This window comes from Cavia porcellus, unplaced genomic scaffold, assembly GCF_034190915.1.
Source record: "Cavia porcellus strain 051 isolate PalLab524CR breed Dunkin Hartley unplaced genomic scaffold, mCavPor4.1 scaffold_10, whole genome shotgun sequence".
In the NCBI taxonomy this organism is placed as follows: Eukaryota; Metazoa; Chordata; class Mammalia; order Rodentia; family Caviidae; genus Cavia; species Cavia porcellus.
In genome coordinates this window covers 7,322,118-7,344,976 of record NW_026947493.1, presented here as the reverse complement: position 1 = coordinate 7,344,976, position 22,859 = coordinate 7,322,118, and the positions used below count along the sequence as shown (strand labels likewise).

Sequence of the window (22,859 nt, the reverse complement as noted above, 5' to 3'; positions counted from 1 at the left end):
TGGGTCCCAGCCCCGAGAATAAAGGGAAAGAGTCCTTACCACATTCTTCCACAGCCCGGGGGCAGGTCACCCACACTGTCCCAGTCGCTGCTCCCTGCAAGGTGGCCCTGAAGAGGGGACCCAGTTCCTCTGGCAGGGAGGAACAGAGCCTGGGAGGGGGAACTGATTCATCTGAGGTCCTCCACACTCTGCAGGGCACTCAGTATCACTGTCCCAGGCCAGGCCTGCAGCAGGAGAATTCATGCAGAACACAAGGTCACAACCACAGCTGACAGGTCCCAGGTCAGGTGCTTCCTGTTATGCCGGCCAGCAGCTCTGTCCAGTGACCCAAGGAGGAAGAGGGAGAACCAGCCTCTAGCAAGCAGGGTGGTGCTTTCCCACATGGGAGACTGGGGGGCACCATCATCCTCTTTCAAGTTCTGGAAACTGAGGCTCCAAGTCTGAGGCACTCGGGAAGTCCCCGGGTAGGACAGGAGATTTGGCAGCCTGGCTTGGAGCTCTGTCTGCGAGTATAGGGCTTCTCAGAGCTCTTGTGGGGTGCTGGGATGTGTCAGAGGTCCCCAGGCAAGAAACAGGGCCTAAACTCTCCCCAAATCAGGAGCAGGCTCTGGGGTGAGACACTGCTGGAATCCTTTTGATTTTAGTTGTTCCAGGAAACACCTGTTCCTCAAAGGCACACGATGGGTGTTATTACTTAGGGGAAAGTACAATAGATCTGCTCCTGGTCTCCAGGTGCCTCCCCCAGACTGCTTATTAGTGAAAAAAAAATCACGCATGTAAGGGGTAGGTGGCTGTGGCTCTAGATGTGACATTCTAAGAAGGACCCAGTGCTACCTGGTATTTTTTCTAAGAGCTAGAACGCGTCTAATCATGGGGAGCCTCAGACACAGCCCCAGGGTGGCCCAGTCTATTAAAAGAGTGGGGGCAGGGGTCGTGAAAGACTGTAGAAATGTCTCAGCTTAAAGGAAACTAAGGAGCAATGACCACTGTGGCTGTACACATCTCCAGTCCCAGTGCTGTGGGAGGCTGAGGTGGAAGGATCACAAGTTTAAGCCCAGCCTGGATAATTTAGTGGCACCTTGTCTCAAAATAAAAAAATAAGAAATGGGTAGGGTGTGGCTCAGTATGAAAACCCTGGTTCAATCCCCAGGACCAAAAAAAATAAGAGCCTGGCTTGGCGGTGTACATCTGTAATCCCAGCGGTCGGCAGGCTGAGGCAAGAGCATCGCTGTGAGTTGGAAAACAGCCTGGACCACAAAGTGACCTCAAGGCAGCCTAAACTGCACAGTGAGGCCCTGACTCAAAGACAGTAAAGAAAAAAAGACAGAGGTGGAGAAACAGCTGCAGGTAGTACTTGTTAATAGCTAGAGGAAAATTATAATAAAGAATATTATTAGGTCAAATGACTAAATTGGAACATAAATTACTAACTGATGTTAACTTTCCCAACACTGATAAACATGCTGTGGTTCCATGAGAAAAGATACTTAGTTTCAGGGAATGCATAAGGAAGTATTTAGGGGCAAGAGACCATGAAAACTAACTTTGCAATAATTCAGAAAAAAACAAAACAAAACAATGTGTTCTCCTAAGCAAGTGCTAAGAGATAAAACAATGAGTCAGTGAGGGCTGTGTTCTTTGTACTGGTCATTCTTACAACTTTTCTGTTTAAATTATTTCCAAATTACAAAAAAAATTGAAGGAACTGGTGCTTGATAGAACTGTGGAGGGGAGGAAGAGGAGGAGGACCCGCAGCATCTGAAAAGATAAGAAGTATGAAATATAAATAACCTTTATTTTGGGAATGCCACGGAGAGATCGCCGGCCCGGGGTGGAGATGCCACGCCCCAGAGGGTCGGGGGTGTCTCTCCTCGCATTCCCAAAATAAAAGTTATTTATATTTCATACTTCTTATCTTTTCAGCCTCCTCTTCCTCCCCTCCACAGTTCTATCAGTGCTCACCTGTAATCCCAGCACTCAGGAGGCTGAGGCAGGAGGATCACCATGGGTTCAAGGCCAGTTTGGCCTTAGGAGGGAAACCACGTTCCTTAGGCCACTCAGCCCTAGCTGCTGCAAACAGGTAGGGGGTGAACACCGCCGGGCCGGCAGGATGGACAATGCACTGGGAGCTGCACTCGACTCTCATGTCCAAAAACCGGCACAGGTCTGGCAGCTCAGCGCAGCACACGGACCTGAACCTGAATTCGATTTCCGCTACCAAAAATAAAGACATCAACAGGCTTGAGGCAGAAGAGTTTGTAAAAAGGGATTTATTGCCAAACTTCAAGAAAGGCTTTTCATAAGCAAAAGACACTGAATGCCTCCTCCCCAAGGAGGCGAAGGGCAGCCCCTCTCACCCTCTAGGCCCACCTGGCCACCACTTGACAAAGGACACCAAGGCTCCAGTTCCTGGTCACACAGGACTTGGCTGCTGGTGGAGAAAGGGGCCTGTGACCACAGGGGCTGCATGACAGGCAGTAACTGGTGACGCTCGCTCTTTCTCTCATAGGGAACAGATGGGGGACGCGAGGACCGCGGCCCAGCAGTGTGGCTCACCTCTGCCCCCTTCCCTTGCCCATGACCCCTCCCCTGCCCCAGCACAGTGACAGTGCAGCAAGGTCGGTAGTGGCCTGTGCTGGCAGGGCTCAGTGGGCACAACCAGTGGCAGAAAGGCCAGACCATGCTGCAGGGACCCCTTCTCCAGTAAACGAAAGTGCACATGCGCAGACCTCGGGGCGACCCTAGTGGGCTCCACCTCAACCCAGAGTCAGGGCTGGGAAAGGAGTGGAACGGGAGGAAAGGCTCCTCGTCATGGGAAGTGAGGACAGGCAGCCCACGAGGGGCCGGGGCCTAAGGTGGCCTTAGGACAACGCATGAGGAAATGACGGGGACACTAGAGCTGTCTGAGCCAAGAGGAACCAAGAGATCCACTAGATCTTCATAGGGAAGCACGGGGAAGGGCGTCCTGAAGCCTCTTCCACACAGCTGTCCATATGGGGACGCTGGGCCACTTCCAGGGTTTGCAAGGCTGGACACAGGCTGGTCTAGGATGGGACTAGAGATCCCTGGGTTCCTCTTCTCCACAAATCCCCCAGACCCGGGCCTCTAATCACAGCCCCAAGGGGCTGGGGCCCCAGGAAGCAGGCCCAGCAGCCAGCAGCTTCCTTACCGGAGGGTTCCCACCTGCTCGGAAGGCCCGGCCAAGTCACCGGAGGTGGGAGGCAAGGATGGCCAGGGGTATCTGGAAACCAGGTCACAGAGGCTCAGCTGTGCTCTTCCCAGGTCAGGAATGTAAACCACCAGGGGTGGGGAGCAGACAATGCCCTCCCCAGACCCCCTTGCTCACAGCCAGAGCCTGGGGGTGGTGGAACAACTCCTAGGCATATGGGCTGAGCCTGGGGCATGGCCAGGCCACAGAGCCACACAGCAACCCTGGATGTACCTGACACTGAGCAGAGCACGCCAGCAGGGACAAGGGGGTCTGCTCCAGTCCCAGCCAAACCCTGACACATGACGCCCTTCTAGAGCCTGAGGGGCTGGGCCTCGCAGCCTAGGGCATGCTTCTCCGGTACAGGGTCACCAGATCCTTCTGCTTCTTCTTGAAGCCAGGGGCCTCCTGGCCAGGCTCTCTGGAATCCGAATCCCTCATTTCCTGCAGGACCTGTGTGGCCTGCCTCAGCTGCTCCACGGCCTGGCTGAGCAGGGTCTCGGTGTGTGCAGGGGGTGGCTGGCTGCCCAGGACCTTGCCCAGCAGTCTCTCCGTCTGCTTGGAGGCCATCCGTACCTCCAGCTGGGCTCGGTACAGCCTCTCCCCAGGCAGCTGGGGACACTGTGAGCCATCTTTAAGCAGGTCCCCCAGGGAGGAACAGCGGGAGTAGAACTGAGGTGACGAGTCCTGCGAGGGCTGTGCCAGGGACCCTGCCACCTCCTCTGGGGTAGTTCCTGGGATGCCCTCATCTGGGGAGGCCTTGACAGGCTCGGGCCCATCATCCACACCATTCATGGAGACCGGCGTAGGGCTGGGGGCGGAGGACCCAGAAGCCTCTCCACGGTTCAGGCAGGCCTTCATTTTCTCTGATAAGACCTTGGGCGGGGGTGCAGGAGGCTTCCGACCCTCCCGGCGGGAAGTCTCTGAAGTCTTCAAAGAGGGCCCAGGGCTCAGTTCCATACTGTGGGAAGCAGGGGGCTCTTCAGAAGTGGGGGGCTTCTCAGGAATGGGGGGCTTCTCGGGAGTGGGAGCCTTCTCAGGAGCAGGGAGCTCCTCAGGAACTGCAGTATCTTCAGGGCCGGGGGTCTCCCAGCCCACCTTCACTTTGTCAAGTAAGGTGCTGTTGGGGGGCTCCTTGGACCCATTGTCCTCCTCTGTTGGCTTCTCAGAGTCTGAGGGGCTCTCAGGCTGGGCCTCAGCGCTTGCGGAGACAGGGGCTGGGACCCTGTCTCCTGCAGGGGGCTCCACGGTGTCACCGAGGCTAGTGGTCTCAGGGACTGCGGAAGGTTTGGCAGGAGGCCTGAGTGCCTCCTGGGGCTGGGGCTGGGCCACACTGACGGCACTGCTGGGCATGAGCACAGGTGGGCCACTGTCTGGCACATCGAAGTCCAGGCGCACAAGCCCGTCGGAAGCCGCCTTGGCAACCTGTGGGAGGACAGGACCTGGCAGTCACCTTTGCTGACTGCCACTGGGTCTGATAGAGGTACCCCAAGTTCTCAAGCTCCTTCACACTGCCTGCCCTTCAGCAGCTCATGCCCTGCCCCTTGTGTCTTTGGTGTGGCCCGGGGAACAGCTACAACCCCAACTCCAAGGGCCCAGGGACACCAAGCAGCCCCCTGTCATGGGGACCTCCCCAGGGAGCCTGGAATGCTGTGGAGCTGGGCTAGACAGGAAGGAAGTCTCTCCCTGGGTCCCTTGGCTGGAACCCATGTGTACTAGGAAACCTGGCCAGAGCCCACCTCAAATCAGCAGAGACCTTGGGAGGAACCCACACACACACTGGCCCACCCTGAGTTTCGAGGCTCCTTCTGGGCTGGGTTCCCTCCTCCCAAGTGACAGACAAGGACAGGCCGGTGGGTCTGACAACAAAGCCTCCAACAAGTTGGGGCGCCCCCAGCCAAGCTCCTTCCCTCTGGGCACCCCCAGTTCTGCACTCCACGATAGCCCAAGGCTGACTTCACTCGGAAAACATGTTGTCTCCTCAGGCCCGCCCTTGTCACTTGGCTGAGGGCCAAGGGGCCGGGGCCCATCTCACAGGAGGCCCTTGCCTCTCTGGCTCTCCATCCTTGGCTGCTCCCCTCCATGGCCCAAACACTGCTGGCCAAGCTCTTGCTCAGCCTCCAAAACCCACCCCTCCTGCCCCTCACAGACTCCCCCACCCCAGCTCCAGGCCACCGTCCTGCTGTCCGGTCCCCACACTGAGGCATGGGCTGGGTGGCTCCTGCTCCTGTGTCTCCTGTCAGCCTCTCCCTTCACATCTGCCTGGCCTGTGGGCAGCCTTTGCTCCTTCCTGGCCACCTGCCTCTCCCGCCTTCACCAGACCCACCCTACCGGGCCTTTGAGTGACCTCTGGAAGGAGCCATCCCATCATGTCCCCAATTCAGCATCCACAGGTCCTCCTCCAGCCCCCCATTCCCAGCCAACCTCCCACACACAAGGAGCCACCAGGCCACCCAGGGCCTCGGTGCACAGCATCCTGTCTGGGGACAGGGCTGTTCCGACTAAAAGCCATCTCTGAGGCTGGACTTACCCCACGGACCTCGGTTTCCCTGTGGCCAACGCTGCCCAGTGTTTGGACCCCTCATGAACAAGGCCATAGGCTCAGGGGACATCAGCACCCTGTGCACAGGCGACTCGGATGCTGCCACTGCCCTTCCTTCTTGCCCCACTACCCCTGAGAAGCTGAGGCCCTGGCTCACTGCTGTCCCTGTCTATGGAGAGGCATGGCCTTACCTCTTTCAGGTGGATCCTGGTGGGCGGCCGCCGTCGCTGGCCCCCGTGCACCCGGTCCCGAGTTATGTGCTCCAGGGCACAGGTCTTGTCCACCTTCACCTGAGGGGGACAGGGAAGCAGGTCAGCCCCACGCCGGGCTTTGGGTGGAGTGGGAGAGTTCCACGGGACCTTGTATCCTCATGGCTGCTGCACTCCTGCTTCAGTCTCTCTGCCCAAATGTGGGCCCTCGGCCCTGACTGCCTGCTGGCCTGCAGACATCTAAGCACCTGGAGGTCACCATGGGCTCAGCTGGAGGGTCAGGGAGAAGCCCGGCCCCCAGTGCTGGGACCCACACAGCACAGCCTGCCCTTGCCTAGGAGTCCAGAGCACAGCAGCCCCTCTGAGAGCCGAGGAAGGTATGAGGAGCAGGTGGAGCCCCACTTGGCGTGTCCCTCCCAGGAAGCAGGGGGTACTTGGGCCACCAGGGGCTCCAGCTATCTCTGCTCCACTGCTCTGCTGAGGCTGGGCTGAAGCCCAAGCCCTGGCTCCTGTGCCTGCCCCAGTTCCCACAATGAAGCCACTCGTCATCCTCTCTGCCAAGATCAGAGCCCTGCCCCGCGGGCAGGGAAGGGGGAGCAAGACGCAGGATTTGGGGAACACAGCAGCCAGGGGCCCCGCTCATGAGGCCCCATGCCCATTTTAACCCAAATGGTCAAGCACCTATGATGCCAAAGCCAAACAGTGTAGGGCGCCTGCCTCTGGCTGAAGCCAGTGAGTGTGTAGGCCACAAACGGCAAAGGCACAAGCCAGGCTCTAGGTTTGATCCCCAGCACCACCACAAGGGAAAAACCCTCATCTTCCCAAGAGATCCTGGCTGCAGGGACACCTTGCCCCTCCCCTCCCCTGGATCCCCACCCTTACAGTGTGGGGCTGCCATCCACAGGGCTGCAGGCTCACAGTCAAGTGGCCTGGATCTCAGGGCCCACCTCCTGCTCTCGGGCCTGGGCCACCTGCTATTAGCTTAGCCCCTGAAGCCGCAAATGGTTCAATCTGACCCAGTCACTGACAAGTTTGTGGTTTCTATGGTACTCGGAATGGAACCAAGGGTTGTCACACTGAGCTACATCTCCAGACAACTTTTATTTATTTTTGGTACCAGGGATCAAACTCACAACCTTGCTGTACCACTGAGCTACATCCCTAGCTTATTTTTTATTTTAAGACAAAGTCTCTCTGAGTTGCTGAGGCTGGACATCAGCCTTTGAGCCTCCTACTTCAGCCTTCTGGGGTGCTGGGCTGTACATGCATGAACTTTCCCAGAGAGCCTGGCATGCTCTTACAGTCAAAACACGTTTTTACTTCCCTTGTGCCTCGGTTTCATCTCTAAAATGGGGGCATAATCACCTACTCTGAGAAACTGTTAGGACGACTCAAGGAAATATCTCCGCACGCCCCAGCATTTCTAGCGGTGACAAAATCAAGGCGAGGTCCAGGGTGGGGTCCCCTCCCGACACAGGACCACAGCCATGATGGGACTGTAACATACCTCGTCAAAAGCCTTGTTCTTGCCTCGGTTGATCCCTTCATTGAGGGCTTTGATCCAGGACTCCTTCTCCTCCCCGCTGGGTGCCTGGAATTTGAGGTCACTGACCTGCAAGTGAGACGGGTGGGGTGTGTCACACATATTTTACAGCACTCTCGTCTTTGGGGTGGCTTTGTTTGGGTTATTTTTGTTGTTTATTTGCTTGTTTTTTGAGACAGGGTCTCACTCTGTGCCCAGGCTGGCCTCAACTCATGGCAATCTTCCTGCCTCAGCCTCCTGAGTGCAGGAATCATGCAGGGATATGCTATTTACACCTAGAACCTTGGAGTCTTCAGGAAGCTCCCTACCCCAGATCTCAAAGTCAAACCAAAATGGCCCCACACCAGGTCTAACACCAGGGCCTGGGTGCAGAGGAGGAGACAGATCCAGCTGAGAAGGGACCCCAGGCTGCCTGCCGGGTCTCTGTGCTTCCGCTTGTCCTGTTAAGGAGGAATGGTCTTGCACCCAGCCCAGGCAGAGTAGGAGCCAGGGCACCCTCAGCTCTCCAGTGGGCCCTACAACCAGCCCTGGCCTCAGCTAAAACACATGCCGGACTCCTGAAGAGCAGGGTCCCACTTCGGGCCTTGGGCCTGTGAAAAGGACACTGGAGAGCAGCTCCGCCCCCTCCTCACACAGGTAAAGGAATGGCATGGACCAGACTGACTCTGGTACTGACTCCCGTACTGACTCCTCCACGCATGGGTCCCCTCCCACCTCAGCCCCAGAGCCTTTCTACCCAGCTAAGCAGTGGGGCCTCCACGCTGGGTGGTCTGCTGATCATGGCCTCCATTTCCACATTTGTGAAGGCAAATACCAGTGCAATCTGCCTTGGCGCATGTGGAGATCATTAATAAAAACTGATGCAGCCAGGGCGGAGGGTGTGGCTCTGGGGCAAGGCACATTTAGCATGCACAGGTCCTGTGTTGGATCTCTGGCATTGCAAAACAATAAACACATAAAAACTGTATCTAGTTTATACATCCATGTTCAAGGCTGCATTAGTCACAACAGCTAAAGGGCAGGAACCATCTATGTGTCCATCCAGGGATGAATAGATAAGCAAAATTTAGTACAGACATGCAATGGAGTATTATGCAGCCTCAAACAGGAAGGAAAACAAAAGAAAGAACAGGAAGGAAATTCTGATGCCTGCTACAACGTGGATGGGATGAAGTTAGGAAACGTCACACTAAGTGAGATAAGCAGGTACAAAAGACAGTGCTGGGAATGGTGGCACGTGCCTGTAATCTCAGCACTTGGGATGCTGAGGCAGGAGAATCCCCATAAGGTTGAGGCCAGGCTATAAACGACACACTGTCTCCAGGAGGGAAAAACAAAAAGGTGACACAGACTCTGAGATTCCACCCATGAGGTACCTAGCGCAGTCTAGACCATAGAAACACAAAGTAGAATAGTGGTTGCCCAGGGTTGGAGGAGAAGAAGTGGGAGTTGGCATTTAATGGGTACAGCTTCCAGTTTACAAGATGAAACGAGTCCTGGAGATGAATGTGGTGATGGCTGCACCACATTATAAAGGTATTCAATGCCACAGAACTATACATCAACAATGGTCAAAATGATAAGATTTCTAAAATTCTGACACAAGAGTCTTACTACATACCCTGCAATGGGCTTAATCTCATGATCCTCCTGCCTCAGCCATCATGCCTAGCAACATGGCAAATTTTATGTTACAGGTGTCCAACCACAACTTTTAAATTTTTAAAAAGATATATCTAAAGCGATGAGTCTAGAAGTTGGGCAGGGTGGTGCATGCCTGTAATCCCAGCATTCGGGAAGGCTGAGACAGGAGGATTTCAAGTTTAACCTGGTCAACTTACTGACTTTGCAAGACACTATCTCAAAAACATAAAAACAAAACATAAAAAAGCGCTGGGGAGGTAGCTCAGTGGGAAGGTAGGTTCAATCCCCAGGACTGCAGAGTAAATGAAGAAACGCAGCGCTGAGTCTTGGGTCCAAGTGAATGCTCAGTGATAGCAATCACAGTGGCTTCTTCCCTTCTGGACAAACAGTCCCAGCTGCTGCTTGTGTGAAATGGGGTAACACTGCCATGCTGAGGGAATTAAACCTGATGAACACCAGGGCTTAGCACACAGTGAGTACTTGGTAAACGGTCGCCAAATGGCTGCAAATGACCAGCCCAAGGCTCCTTACCTCAACAGTCTGAGGCGGAAGCCTACACTGACCTCCAGACCTCTGCTGGCTCCCAGCTCCCAGGCCACCTTCCCTCCCTCAGCACCCCCCGTTATGGTTACGTAATGCAGGGTGCCCTTGGCTGGGCCCCTCAGCATCCTCATTATATAACTTCCTCCTGGTTGGGCATCCTCCTCTCATGTGGGGCTCTGCCCAGCCCCTGTGCCAGGCACTGCCCAATGCTGATTTGCATGACCAGGGTAAATTCGATCCTGGCAGCAGAGCTGCAGTTATGTCAGAAACTCCAGGACACCCTGGCAATTGCCTCTCAGCACAGCCATCGGGGCTACTGTGGCACAGGGAGGGGCTACAGTGCAACCGGGGGCTGCTAGGGCCACTGGCTCCGTGGTGGGGAAGGGGTCTGAGGCCAGCCCTCTATCCCAGTGTTGCTCCTGTTCAGTGGCTTCGAGACAGTAGGGCCCACGCTAGTGCAGGTGGTGGCATCCAGGAGCAGGGACACACGAATAAGCTCAGTGGCTGCAGGCACATGAGTGCAGACAGAGAGTCAGGGGCCAAGTTTTACGCTCTCCACTCCTCTAGGCTGAAAGAGATGGACGGAGCAGCGCTGCTGGACCAGCTCACACGTGCCCGATCCCCAGCGGTGGGCATCTGTGTGGTGTTGGCTGCCTGAGAGGAAAATGAGCTCAGAAAATCCCGTTGTGCTGGCCCAGGGCTCCCAGAGGAGGACCATCAGGTCACAACCCCAACTCCTGGACACCTTATAACCTTTGGGAGCCAGCTCAAAAGAGGCACAACTAAGATAAATCCCAAGAAGTGGCTCGGCCAGCCACCAGCGGCTGCACAGGTCCAGCCCTACAAGCCAGTCTAAGAAGCCCAGGGACACAGGCCAGCTTGGCGCCCAGACGCTAATGAGAACGGGCCTTCTAGCCTGGGAAAGGAAAAAGGGCCGAAGGGCCGAGAGGAAAAGGTGGGTGGGGAAGAGGCCGCAAGGCAGCAGGGCCCAGCAGTGGCCACCCTGCTTCCTGGCAGTGGCTGCCTGTGACCTCACGGGCAGGGGTGTGGGGATGGGGAGGCGGGGGAGTGGGGCTGGGAGACACTGGAGTCTTTGTTTATTTGATTAGAAGGGAAAAAAGGCAGCCTCAGGACCAGACAGCCAGGGTCACATGACCTCCAGGCTGGCTGGAGGCTGCACTGAGGATGGGGAACACCCGGGGTGCTGGGAAAAGTAGGGAGAGGATCCCAGCTACACGGTCCTGCAGGCTAGTTCCATGCTAGACCTCAGGCAAGCCCCACTCTGTGGGGGCCAGGGGTCAAGGGTTAGGAACTTCTTATTAAGCTGGAATGGAAGTGACCTTTCTCGCCCCTGTGGCCACCACCACTTGCTCCACAGCCCCCTCTCCCAACTGTCCCATACCCCAGGATTGGACCTGAACTCTGGGCAGGGCTGAGGGTGGGAGGAGGGCATTGGCGAGAATGCAGCTGCACAAACAACCTCTTTAAAAGTGATGTCCCACCCTGCGCTGGGCCGACCCACTTAGGCCACCACCAGGGATGTTCAGAGCTGGGACAGGAGGGGGCTCACAGGTCCACAGGCAAGTGACCCAGAGGTGAGGCCCTGCCCCACATCCATAGGCGCTGAGAACAGGCCAGGCAGGCACACCATGCACATGAGGGGGACACCCACAGTGGTCAGACAACCTGCATGCACACCAGGACAGATACCCCGTATGACAAGTACAGGGCCAGAAACTGAGAAGGCACATAGCCATACGGCACTCGGGGCAGCAGGCCTGCAAGTCCAGCCCATGAGCCCAAAGACAGGCTAATGCCACCAGTGCCCTGGGGGCGTCCTCTAGCTCCTCGGTGCCACAGCTCTGGTGGCTTCTTTGTCCCTGTTGTTCCCTGCATAGCACGGCAAGGGGCTAATGAGTAAAGAAAGCATCATGGCCCCCTCCAAAAGCCCAGGGACCTGAGACTCAGACCTCTGCGGCTATGTCAGGGAGAGAAAAGAGTAGCCCCAGCAAGCCAGACCAGACCTGCACCTCAAGCCCCAGTCTCTGTGACTCAGCCTCGCTAGGGCTCCACGTGACAGCAGAGGTTGGAGCAGGGTGTGGCAGGGGCTGGCAAGAGGAGTGGTACACCATGTCCCTGACCCCTGGGAGGAGTGGTCCAGGGCTGGAGCAGGTCCTGGGCTTGAGTCTCCCAGGCAAGTAGCCCTCCTCGACAACAGCCAAAAGAGAAGAGTGGGGTTAGGGGCCCCCGGCCACCCACCCAGGAGGGTGCTGCGGGCCTTGTCTGGCCTCAGCCTGGATTTTCTATGTGCAGAGCTCAGGTGAAGGCCAGGCCATCTCTCAGCGGGGCAGTTCTGCTGACCACAGCCTGGGACAGAGGCCATGGCCCGGAAGCAGAGAGCAGAGGAAGCTCTCAGCCCAGCATTAAGCACATCGCCCATGGAGCAGGGGCGGGCACCTCTGAGACAAAAGAGGCAGAAGGTCCAACTTTTGGCAGCTGCTGGGTTTGAGCCTCAGCCCACTCAACAGGGAAGCTGCTGGCTGTGTGGCAGGGCCCATCCTGGCTCGACCCCGAAGTGTGCTGTCCCGGAGCAGACCCTGGCTTCAAGGAGGAATCGCCTCGGGCATCACCTACCTTGTTTCCCGGGGACCGCAGCAGGATAAAGCGGTGCTTGCGCTTGAGGAGCGCTCGGAGGTCCTGGCACTTCTCATAGCTGCCGAGTTCTACTGTCTCCACGCACTTCTGCTCATCCTGGTGAGAGAGACGAAGCAATGCCAGTTTAGGACAGCTGGACTCCCTGGACCCTCTGCCACCAGGCCACGCCTCAGGGACTGGTTCCACTCAGAAAGGACACCATATTGCCATGCTGCCAAGACCCTGGCGGGTGATTGGGAGCCATCTGTGACAGCTAGAGGGAGGCACATTCCACGTGCAGATAGGAAATGGGGGGCGGCTGAGGGCCGGGTCTAAAGCACCAAAGGCCAGAAGGGAGGCTCAGAAAGGACGCTGTAGGCTCAGGCAGGGACCTACGAAACAGTTTGCCTAGAAGAAGGGTACAGGATGACACAAAATAGGGGAGAGGAGACAGAGATTTTTGTAGGAACAGAGAGGCAGAGGGCAGAGTGGACAAGACACAGCTAGAGGCCCATGTCCTGCCTGCAGCAGCGACCCAGAGGTGGCTCCCTTAACTGCCATCTTCCTTTGTCAATCCTGGCCACATGCAGCAGAGGGAGGAGGCTCACTTCCAAGCACCCCACTGAGCTCCAGATGCCACTCAGAGGCCTCAGTGCCAGGTGGGCCACAACCCGCCAGTCCCCCGCCCTGATGGTTTTCCCTCCACCCCTCGGCTCCCTGTCCCTCGAGCAGCTTCCTGAGAGCTGCAGACGAAGCTGGAAGGGAAGAGATTTGCCTCAATCTGCCTGGCCCAGGCCAGGGTCTTCCCAGCATACCACTCTCCTCCCGGGTTGGTGGCATGAGCAGCACCTCCTCAATCCCAGGTCCTCACACTGTGGCACCTTGGCCAGCACCATTACCGTTTGGGAACCTGCTAGGAATGAAACCTTGGTTCCCTCCATACTGAATAAGAAACTTAGAAACACAGGTCTTTTGCAGTTCTGGGGGTGGAGTTACACCCCCAGACTTTTTTTATTGTTGTGATTTTTTTATTTTGAAATAAATAAGTTCCTACATTGCCCAGGCTGGGCTTGAAGTTTCAATCTCCCTGCCTCAGTCTTCCAAAGTGCTGAGATTACAGGAGTGCGCCACCATACCTAGCTAAATCCTCATTTTTACCTAGACTTTCAGGGGATTCTGAGTTATGTTGTACGAGAAAGTGGACAGTATACCACAAGTTCTTAACCTTGGGAGGCATAAAACTTTTTTATTTTTGAGTCAGGATCTCACTAAACAGTCTAGGTTGGCCTCAAATTTGTAGCAATTCTCCTGCCTCAGCCTCCTGACTATTAGTATTATAGGTGTGTACCAGCACGCCCAACAGTGGCATAAAGTTTTCAGAGCCTAATGCTCAGGCAACACCCCAAACCAAAGATATCTGGATCTCTTATGAGACCCAGAGCTCAGTACTGTTGAAAGCAGATGACTATACAGCTAAGGCTGCTACCCACCGGTCCCCACTATCTTTGGCCCTCAGGGGAAGGGAAACAGATGGCTCCTGGCAGATTTGCTCAGGTATTATTTCTCATTTTTGCTTCCCTTTGTCCCTTTCTATCCCCAGTCTCCAATCCCTCCCCGGGATGAAACACAAGGGCCAGAAATGCCTCCTATTCTGGGAACCCCCATCACCTCCCACAGGCCCCCAGCTCCTAGTGCCCTCAATCCTTGGAGCCCCCATCACTTCCTGCTGGGGCACAAACACCCGCAAAGCACCTGCCAAGGACGGAGACCTGTTAGGTGCTAGGGGCTTGGATCTCAGGGACAGATAAGCACTGGCCTAACCCACCCCACCCCCAGCCTGGCCAGCTCTCTCCACCCTATTCTGTGTGTCTGTCCCCTCTCTGGGCCCTTCAGGAGGAGCACACAAAGGACCAGGAGACACCAGGAAGCCCGCTGCTCTCTGGGCACCCAACAGGGAAGCTCCCCCAGGAGCAGTTCACCTGCCCCACGTCCACAAGACCACCCTGAACCAGCCACAGGCTTCCCCCTCCCAGGCCCAGGGCCTTCACCACCCAAGTCCCTGCCAGGGTCCCCTCTCCCCGCTACATGCTGAATCACACGGGCCCTCCTGCAGCTCTGCAAAGCAGATAAAGCAGCAGGCCCTGGGTGGAGGCAGCAACTTTGGAACTTCAGCCTTTGACAGCAGAGAAACAGCCAAGAGCCGTCTTGCACTCGCCTGAATCTTTACATCAGAAAGAGGAATTGAACTAATAAGCATTTTTCAATTCCCACTCCTGGGCCAAGCTTCCCCACCCAAGTGCTAAGTTCTTGAGATTATACCAAAGTTGGGTTTTTTTTGTTCTTTTTTTTTTTTTTAAATACTGATTTTTTTTTTTTTTCCAAAAAGCGTGATTTGGATTTTTCTTGTTGGAGACATAAAGTCCTTCCTGTTTCCCAGCTGTGGCCAGATGTGGAGAGCAGCTCAGGACAAATCTGGCAGCACCTGACGGGCTGACAGCTGAGTGCCTGTCACTCCACTCTGCTGGCAGCTGGCACTGGGGGGAGTTGCAACAACCCCCTTGCTTTATAAAAATATCCCTCTGCACCCACATTCCCAGCTGTGGCAGTGTGTATAGTATCTTGAGACAGAGGGGCTGGGGATTTAGCTCAGGGGCATAAGTGCCTGCCTTGCAAGCAGGCAGTGGTGATATTGATAATACCCCGGTATTGATAAAAAGGAAAAAGACAAAAAAAAAAAAAGAGTATGACACAACATCCGGGGGGCTATCTGCACACTCTCATCATGCTCTGGCCTCTGCCTGTTGCTTCTCAGACACCCCAGCTCCAGGAGCCCAGGGACTCAGGCGGACAGGACAATCAGGTATTTCACAAAGCAGCTCAGTGGGCACCAGAGCCCAGGCCATCTCCACCTTGGTGGAGACAAGGAGGAATTTTCTGGGATACCCTGAGAGAAGCTAAGACAGACTGATAAGGAAGAAAGGCAGGCTCTGCTGGGAGTCAGAGGGTCACAGTGACACAGAGAGTCCCCCACACAGAGTGAGTAAACTGATCACCTCGAGCCCAGGACCCACCCAGCATCTGCAGGGAAAAGTTATTCCTCAAGTGCAAACTCAGGCAGGCACACGGGAGCCTGTGCAGAAAGGGCACCTGGCGGCTTCTCCCTGAAACAGAAGCTAGAAGCACAGTCTGGTGGTAAGGGACAGACTGACAAATGACTCTGGTCTACCAAGGAAAGAGTAGGCCGGCACCTTCTGTAGAAGACAGAGATATTTGACATATTTCAGAAAACTCCACAAAAAATAGGTTTTGGAGATTAGTGGGTGGTGGTTTTGAACCTGAGTCCTCCAATCATTTGAGATGCTGAATTCAATGTCATTTTGCCACCCTAGGCCTCAGTATCCTCCTCTGTAAAATACAACAGGATGACCGAGCTCACAGGACCACCTCAAGAGAAGTACGGGGAGGGAGCACACCTATAATCCCAGCACCTGGGAGGCTGTAGCAGGAGGATCACTGCAAATTTGAGGCCAGTCTGAGCTACACAGTGAGTTCAAACTAAAAGACAAAGCAAGACCTATATCAAAAAAGAAAAAAATAAAAAGCAAAAAAAAGAGAGAGGGAGGGAGACATGTAAGATCTCCAAGTAACTACCAAGCATTAGTATTTCTGCTACCGCTGCTCAAAGGAGCAGGCTTCAGTTCTGGAGGACTTACAAGGAACCCTGCCCCGGGCTGGAAGCTCTGCACACAGGTCATTTAAGAGACTCATGCATTATAGGTACTAGGGGTTTAGTGGGCTCTATCCATTTGTCCCACACCACACACAGAGGAGAGGGGCACTCGCCAGGGTGGCACAGATGGCAGAAGCAAGTGTTCCAGCTCTGCCCAGGGTCACCCGTGCTCACCTCATTCTCATAGATCAGCAGCTGGGCGTGACGGAGAAGCAGGTATCGATCTTTCCAGTGGCCTAGGAGGCCCCCGCTGCCCTTCTTGATCCAGCCAGACTTATCCGCCGTCCATGCTCCCTGAGGCTTTCCGCCACCCTCCTTCATGCCCTGTAAAATAGAGAGTGCCAGGACATGCCATGAGAGCCACCACCACAGGCCACCTGCTCTGCAGGCCGCATGAGGGATGTGCATCTGTGCCCATTACCTCACAGCATCAGGCTGTGTGAGGTTCCCCATGATCCCTGCCCGGTATCAGAAATAATAGAGAGCTGGACACAGCGGCCCAAGCCATGATACTGCTAGCTATTGGGCAGGCAGAGGCAAGAGGATTGTGAGTTCAAAGCCCATCCTGAGCAACATGGTCAGAGTGCCAAAAAGAAAGACAAACAGAGATAGAGACAGAAACAGAAGAGGAGGGAGGGGAGGGGACGGGAGGAGAAAAATGCAGATTGACAATAATAACAGCAGCAGCCACCTTCCATTAGGCCAACACCCTGCTTCTCACATACACAGTCTCATTTAACCCTTCAAAGCGGCAATGCTGTTACCCACATGTCAAGAAAAAGGAGGTTCAGGGGGAGACACGATGTGCCAGTCACTTGGCTGGAGGGACAGAGCCAGGAACCAAAGCAAGTGTCTCCAATCCTGGTTTCTCCCACACCACCCCTTCCACCTCCTGTGCATTCAGCCAGGCAACAAATGCCCAGGGTGCTCAGGTCGTCCAAGAATCAAATTAATGCAGCCTCTGCCTTTAAGGAGCCACGGTGTGGGGAAAGAGGAGCTGGACAAATAAACACCTGACACAAGCATATTAACCAGTGTACGATGCCACTCAGGACACAAACTGGGGCTGGAGAAGTGTAGGGGGCTCCTCCCACCCAGGGTGTCCCAGAGAGGCCTTGGGGAAGACAGCACATTTCAGTGGGGAGAGGAAGGATGGGAGGGATTAGGAAGGCTGAAGGGCGCGCTGCCCCCACACCCCACCCTGTCAGGACCCAGGCGGCAGCCCCAGCTTCCTGTCCCACAGTGGAGGCCACGCTGGCCTCCTCCCACCCCACACAAGGTCAGGACTACCCAGCAGGTGAAGGTCCCCAGATCCCTTCCTTCAACCACAGGCTGATGCTAGAGGTATTCAACCGAAGCCACTTCCTGGACGGGGCGGGTGCCCTGTGGCCTTGGGGCAGCTCTAGGCATCTTGTGCCCCATGTGCTGCCTGCCTGGGCAGCTGCTGCTACAGTCCCTGCCTACCAGATGGGGCTGGCTGTGACTCGGTTCCCAGCACTCAGCCCTGTTCTTTTATACACTGGGACTGAAGAGACAGCAACAAAAATGAAGTGTAACAAAAATAAAAATACACCCCATCTGCTAACCACTGGGCTTCCGACTGGTACCCAGGGTAGCGAGCGTGGAGTGGGGTTCAGGGGAGAGGCTGTCAAGAGCATATCAGACCCAGAGGATGCTAGGAGGAAACCAGCACTAACTAATCTTGACTACATATAACTCAAAAAAGGGGCCCCAGTTAAAAAAGGCACACCTCTCCCCAGGGATGGCCTGCGGCCACAGCTGTCTTCAGGAGGACAAACCCAGGCAGAGGTAACTGATGAGAGCTGTCAGGGGCTGGGCAAGGGAGCCCCAGGGTGGCTGTTCCTGAGGCCCTGCCACCTCCTGGAGCTACACGATCATGCAATTGGGAGTCTGGGCTTTGGAGCCCAAGTCACAAACTTGGGAGACAAACTGCCTTGTCTAGGGTTCAGCTAATCCAATATAGGGAGATGTTAGCAGTGGTTGTTGGGCTAAGAAATGACTCTGTGGGGGCAGAGATTTTGGTTTTTGTTCCCAGGGTGGTGACAGCACCTAAGAACTCAATGAACATCTTTTGCTGAAAGAAGCTAAGACAGGTAAAGCAGCACCTGGGGTATTTCAACCTAGAAGACTGCACTTGGCCTTCCCCTCACTCTCACTGTCACTGCCCTACCTTCTGGCTCTCAGGGACCATCTTGCCTGGCCTAGCTGCCCATCTGGACAAGGTCTTTCTGGACTTCGGCTGCTGGCCTGACTTCCAGGCACCCAGGGGATATGGGGAACTGCCTTGGAGTCCCTCCCCAACTTGTAGATGCAAGAGAAACAGGGAAGCAGGATGGTCCATGCAGTCTTCCCAAGCACAGGAAGTGAGGGGCTGGCCAGTTATGAGCAGCCCTGTCCAGAGGAAGAGGGGATCCCAGGGTCCTTCAATGAGAAGGGTAGGGTCTCCCGTCCTACTGCTACCCATTTCCGCACAGTGGGAACCCCCTTTCCCGTGCTCCCACAGCACACCCCTCCTCCTCTCAGCAGCTCCAGCATCTGGGACCGTATCAGTGCCTCTCTTGGGCGATGGGACCATGGACTGGAAGCTGCCACCACTTCTCCCACCTCTGAATCCAAGTTTTTCTGGGGTCCCACCCCCCATCTCAGGGGACCTCCCTTTCTCAACTCACTCCACTTAGGAGCTCCCTGGCCTGCCCACCACACCAGCTACTGCAATGTGAAACTTCCCCTGGAACTGGAAGATCCAGGGCCTCCGTTGCTATCATCTCTGGCCTGGGTGTAGCAGTACCCAGGAACACAGTGACAGGATCAGCTAGAGGTGACCCAAGGTCTGGGAGGACGGGTGGGACCAAGACAGGCAGGAGGGAGACAGGAGACAACTGAGGGGCTGAAGCCACTGTGAGGGGGCCTGGCTGGAGGCCTCCTACCCTCTGTCCAGTCCTGTCCCTGCCCCCTCAGACCGCCTCCCTCCAGGAGGCCTGGCTATGCCCCAGGGAGTTTTAACAAGGAGCCCAGCCCCTTGGCAAGGTTCACAGGAGAGGTTTTGTCCTGTTCAGCCCAGCCTCTCCTTGGCCCCCTGGCCTGCACTGATCAGCTGGCCACTAGTCCCCTTGTGCCTCTTTACCTCCCATCCATCCTTCCCAGGCTCAGCAGAAGCAGTTCCTCATACCCCAGGAACCAGCCTGGCTCCCCTGTACCTGACATGGAAAAGTCTATGAGTAACCCATAAAAAAAAAAAAAAAAGAAGCCAGGTCACTGTAAGCCTGGGCATGGAAGAGGACATATGGAAAGTCACAAGATTAGGACAGAGACCAGCAACTGGGCATGGCAGCATACACCTATAATCCCACGATTTAGGAGGCTGAGGCTGGAGGATCACCCTACATTCAAGGCCAGCTTGGAATATGTACCAAGACTCTGTCTCAAAGAAAGAAAGAATCAAACAACAAAGTAGAAGCAGCAGCCTCATTGGCACCCCACAGCATGAGGCAGCTCATGATGGCACTTGCCCTTAGACCAAGCCCAGTGATGCCTAGATCTTGCTTTCCTGGGAACCCTCCAGGTAAGGACTCTGGATTGAAGTAGTCAGACAGGAGATACTCTGCCTCAGGGATGGGGCCACACAGATACCCACAGGCAGCTTCAGTGCAAGGGCTGGGTGGGTGTCCCCTGGTGAAAGACAGCCTCTGTCCAGCTCTCCACTGGGGTTAGTCCAGGAAGTCGTTGCACAAGGTAAGGCTCAAAGAAGGGAAGGGAAACCCACCTGGCCCAGAGAAGGTGGCGAACCACAGACCCTCCATGCTCAACCCCTGCGCTACAGGAAGAGAAAGCACAGCCTGGAAAGGGAAAGAGAATTGCTTGTCGGCCTCCTAAGATCAAGGGCAGAAAGGGAAAAAGATTAGCCCAACATCAGTGTTGGGACAGGACACTGACTACCCTGTCTCAAGTTGGGTGACAGCAAGTGGACGGCCGGGAGCCAGGGCAGGGTATGGCTGGGGGACAGCAGCAAGGAGAAACAGGGAAGTGGAAACTCGGAGTTTCCAGCTGTACTCCAGCAGCAGCCACAACACCTCCGCTGAGTTTGCAGTTTTCAGAGCTCCTGCACAGGCATCCCATGTTACAGGTCCCTGGCCCCTCTCATTTTACAGATGGACAGATGGGGAAACTGAGGGCACAGATGGACAGAAGCTCAGTGCCTAGCCTAGTACTTCCCCACCAAGCTTCAAACTGACAGGGATGACAGCCCACTGTGTGAAAGGAGGTCACTGGGCCTAAGGGTTCCAGGTGCAGGATGGTCCTAAAAGCAGGAGGGTTGAAACCAGCCATGTAGAAGGGAGGTGATGGGGAGGGGCTGGGAGGTCACAGGAAACAGTAGGTGACCATGGTCTATGAGAGGAACAAGGATGAGCATGGTGGCCTACAGAAACAAGAGTAAGCTACTAGAAGAAGTGGGAGGTGCTAAAGGGAGGGAGAGGAGAGGGTGATGAGGGTAAGACTTGGGACTAGAAGTGAAGAGGCCTTTAGATGGCCAGGAAACCTGCTAACCTTTTAGGTGTCTAGGAGTCAGAAGGAGCAAGATTAGAGGGTAAGGATTAGAGCCCAGCTGAGTCCAAATGGCCCCAGGAGAACTTCCTCTAACTGGGGGCCCAGAGCAGAGGAGGAGATGGAGTAATCCCGACCCACATCAGCCAGGAGCAGGGGAGGGGCCTTGCCAGAGAGCTCAGCCCTTAAAGCAGGGGCCCTGGGCACACAGGGCAGCCCCAGCCCTGACAGCAAGAAACTATCACAAATCACAGAGGCCTGATTTGGCCCCCTACCCGAGAGGACAGCCGCGGTCGATGATGGAGGCAGGCTGGAGGAAGAGGCTGGGCTCTCTCTGTCTTTTATAGAAGAGGAACCGTGGGCTGAGAGGGGAAGTGACTTATCTACGATCCCACAGAAATGCAGGCCTGGCCTGGAGGGAAGAGGCAGCCTGCCTCTCCTGAGCTGTGGCCCCAGGAAGTAGGGAGGTGGACACAGACAGGGACACAGGGCTCAGGGCTCCCCAGGGGCCAGGGCTGCCCTGCTAGGGAAGGTTTCACCTCTCCATCACCCATCCAGGCAAAGATGCATTCTCTTCCTTAAGCCTTGGAAAAGCCGAAGCTGGGAATCATCTAAGGGATGGGAAGCAAGGTCTTCCTCTTGGTCATCCATAAGTGGACATGAAGTGCTAACCATGTGCATGCGAAGGGTAGAGGTCACAGAGTACCTGGCTCACCCCTGAGTGTCCTGGGAAGGTAGAGGGAGGCTCAGGGCCGCTGCTGGTCCAGCTTTCCTAGGGATGCCGACCGGTGGGGCCCTGACTCCTCAGAGGAGGGGCGGGGGAGGAATGGAGGACTCCCAGGGAGGTACACGGGGAGAAAAAAGTAGTCTCTTCAACCCTCCTGCCGGGGGCAGGGGCAGGACCTCAGATTCCTTGCTCTAGGGAACCCGGGGCCATCTCTCGCGAGCACACGCCCTGGATCCGACCCCGGCCGGCTCGACGGAAACGGGGGTACGGCGCAGCTGCCAGGCCGCTTTTGGTAGTCAGCGAACTCGCTGAGGCCTCAGTCTCCCCATCAACCCAATGGGGTCAACAAGCACCATGTTTCTCCCACAGTAGGTGAGAAACGGCGAAGGCGCACGGAGGGAGGTCGGGGCCCGACCTCCACCCCGCCCCTGCCCCATCCGCCCCGGCTCGCCCGGGGGTCCGAGGACGAGGGGGAGGGCAGCAGCCCGGGTCCCCAACCCCGAGGGGGGATCCGAGACGCCCGGCCCGGCCCTCACCTCCTCCTCCATGGCACCAGGTGCACTGAGTCCCGCCGCCGCGCCACTCACTGCCCGCGCCGCGCGGGCTCCGCGGGCTCCATCCGCGCGGGCCGGGCGGCGGCTCGCTATGCTCTGTCCCGCTGCTCGCCGGGCGCCCAAGAAACTTCAAAGGGGCGGAGCCTCGGGCGGGGAGAGGCTTCCGGAGGCGGGGAAAGGGGCGGGACCCAGGCGGGAAGTGGGCGTGAAGGCAGCGGAGGAGGAGACTGGGGCGGATCCGTGCAGGGGCGTGGTTAGGGAGGGGTCTGGAGGCGGAGCCTCAGCTGGGGAGAAGACTGGGAGGGGAGGGGCTTGGGGCGGGGACGTGGGCGTGGTCTAAAGACTGACTTGAGGAACAGGGCGGAGCTGAAGCGGGAGGAAGCGGGAGGGGCTAGGGGAAGGGGAGAGTGGTTTCCGGGACCCGCGGAGCAAGAGGAACTAGGAAGGGGGTGCGGGGGCTTCCGGCTCGCTGGCCGAAACGGGCGGGCCCTGTGGGCCCCGGCGGGCCGAGGTGGACTCAGTGCTCCTGGGGACGCTGGTAGCTGGTGACCCGGAGGCTTCCTGACCCATTGGGCCTGGACAAGGGAACCGACCCAGCTTTGCTGGGATCCCCCAGATGAGTACCCAGAGCAGCGCCTTCACCTGGCGATGGCCTGATCTCTGGGGCGCTGAGCCGGCTCGGCGGAGTCCAACCGGACAGGAGCTCTGGTCCCGACCCAGAGGGTCGTGTAACAAGAAGACGCGGGGTAGGGGCTGGGGATTTAGCTCAGTGGCATAAGCACCTGCCTTGCAAGCAGGCGATTGTGAATTCGATCCCTGGTACCGATAGAAAGTTAAAAAAAAAAAAAAAAAAAAAAAAGAATAGCAAGAAGACGCGGGGCTAGGGTCCAAGTCGGGGGTCCCTGGCTCTCCCAGGTTTCCCAGCGCGGTGCTGACCTGCCCTCCCCGGGCGTCGCACACCC

General features: G+C 56.3%; 1 protein-coding gene across 1 annotated transcript; it reads right to left on the bottom strand.

Annotated features, from left to right (window-relative positions):
* Nucleotides 1-2,252: 2,252 nt before the first annotated feature.
* Plekho2 (pleckstrin homology domain containing O2) lies at nucleotides 2,253-22,031 on the bottom strand. Its single transcript, XM_005008306.4, has 6 exons — nucleotides 21,880-22,031; nucleotides 16,228-16,377; nucleotides 12,324-12,440; nucleotides 7,467-7,571; nucleotides 5,942-6,040; nucleotides 2,253-4,633 (listed from the first exon to the last, which is right to left on the bottom strand). The coding sequence occupies exons 1-6, from the start codon at nucleotides 21,889-21,891 to the stop codon at nucleotides 3,551-3,553; spliced, it is 1,566 nt and encodes a 521-aa protein (XP_005008363.1). The 5' UTR covers nucleotides 21,892-22,031; the 3' UTR covers nucleotides 2,253-3,550.
* Between the last annotated feature and the right edge of the window lie 828 nt (nucleotides 22,032-22,859).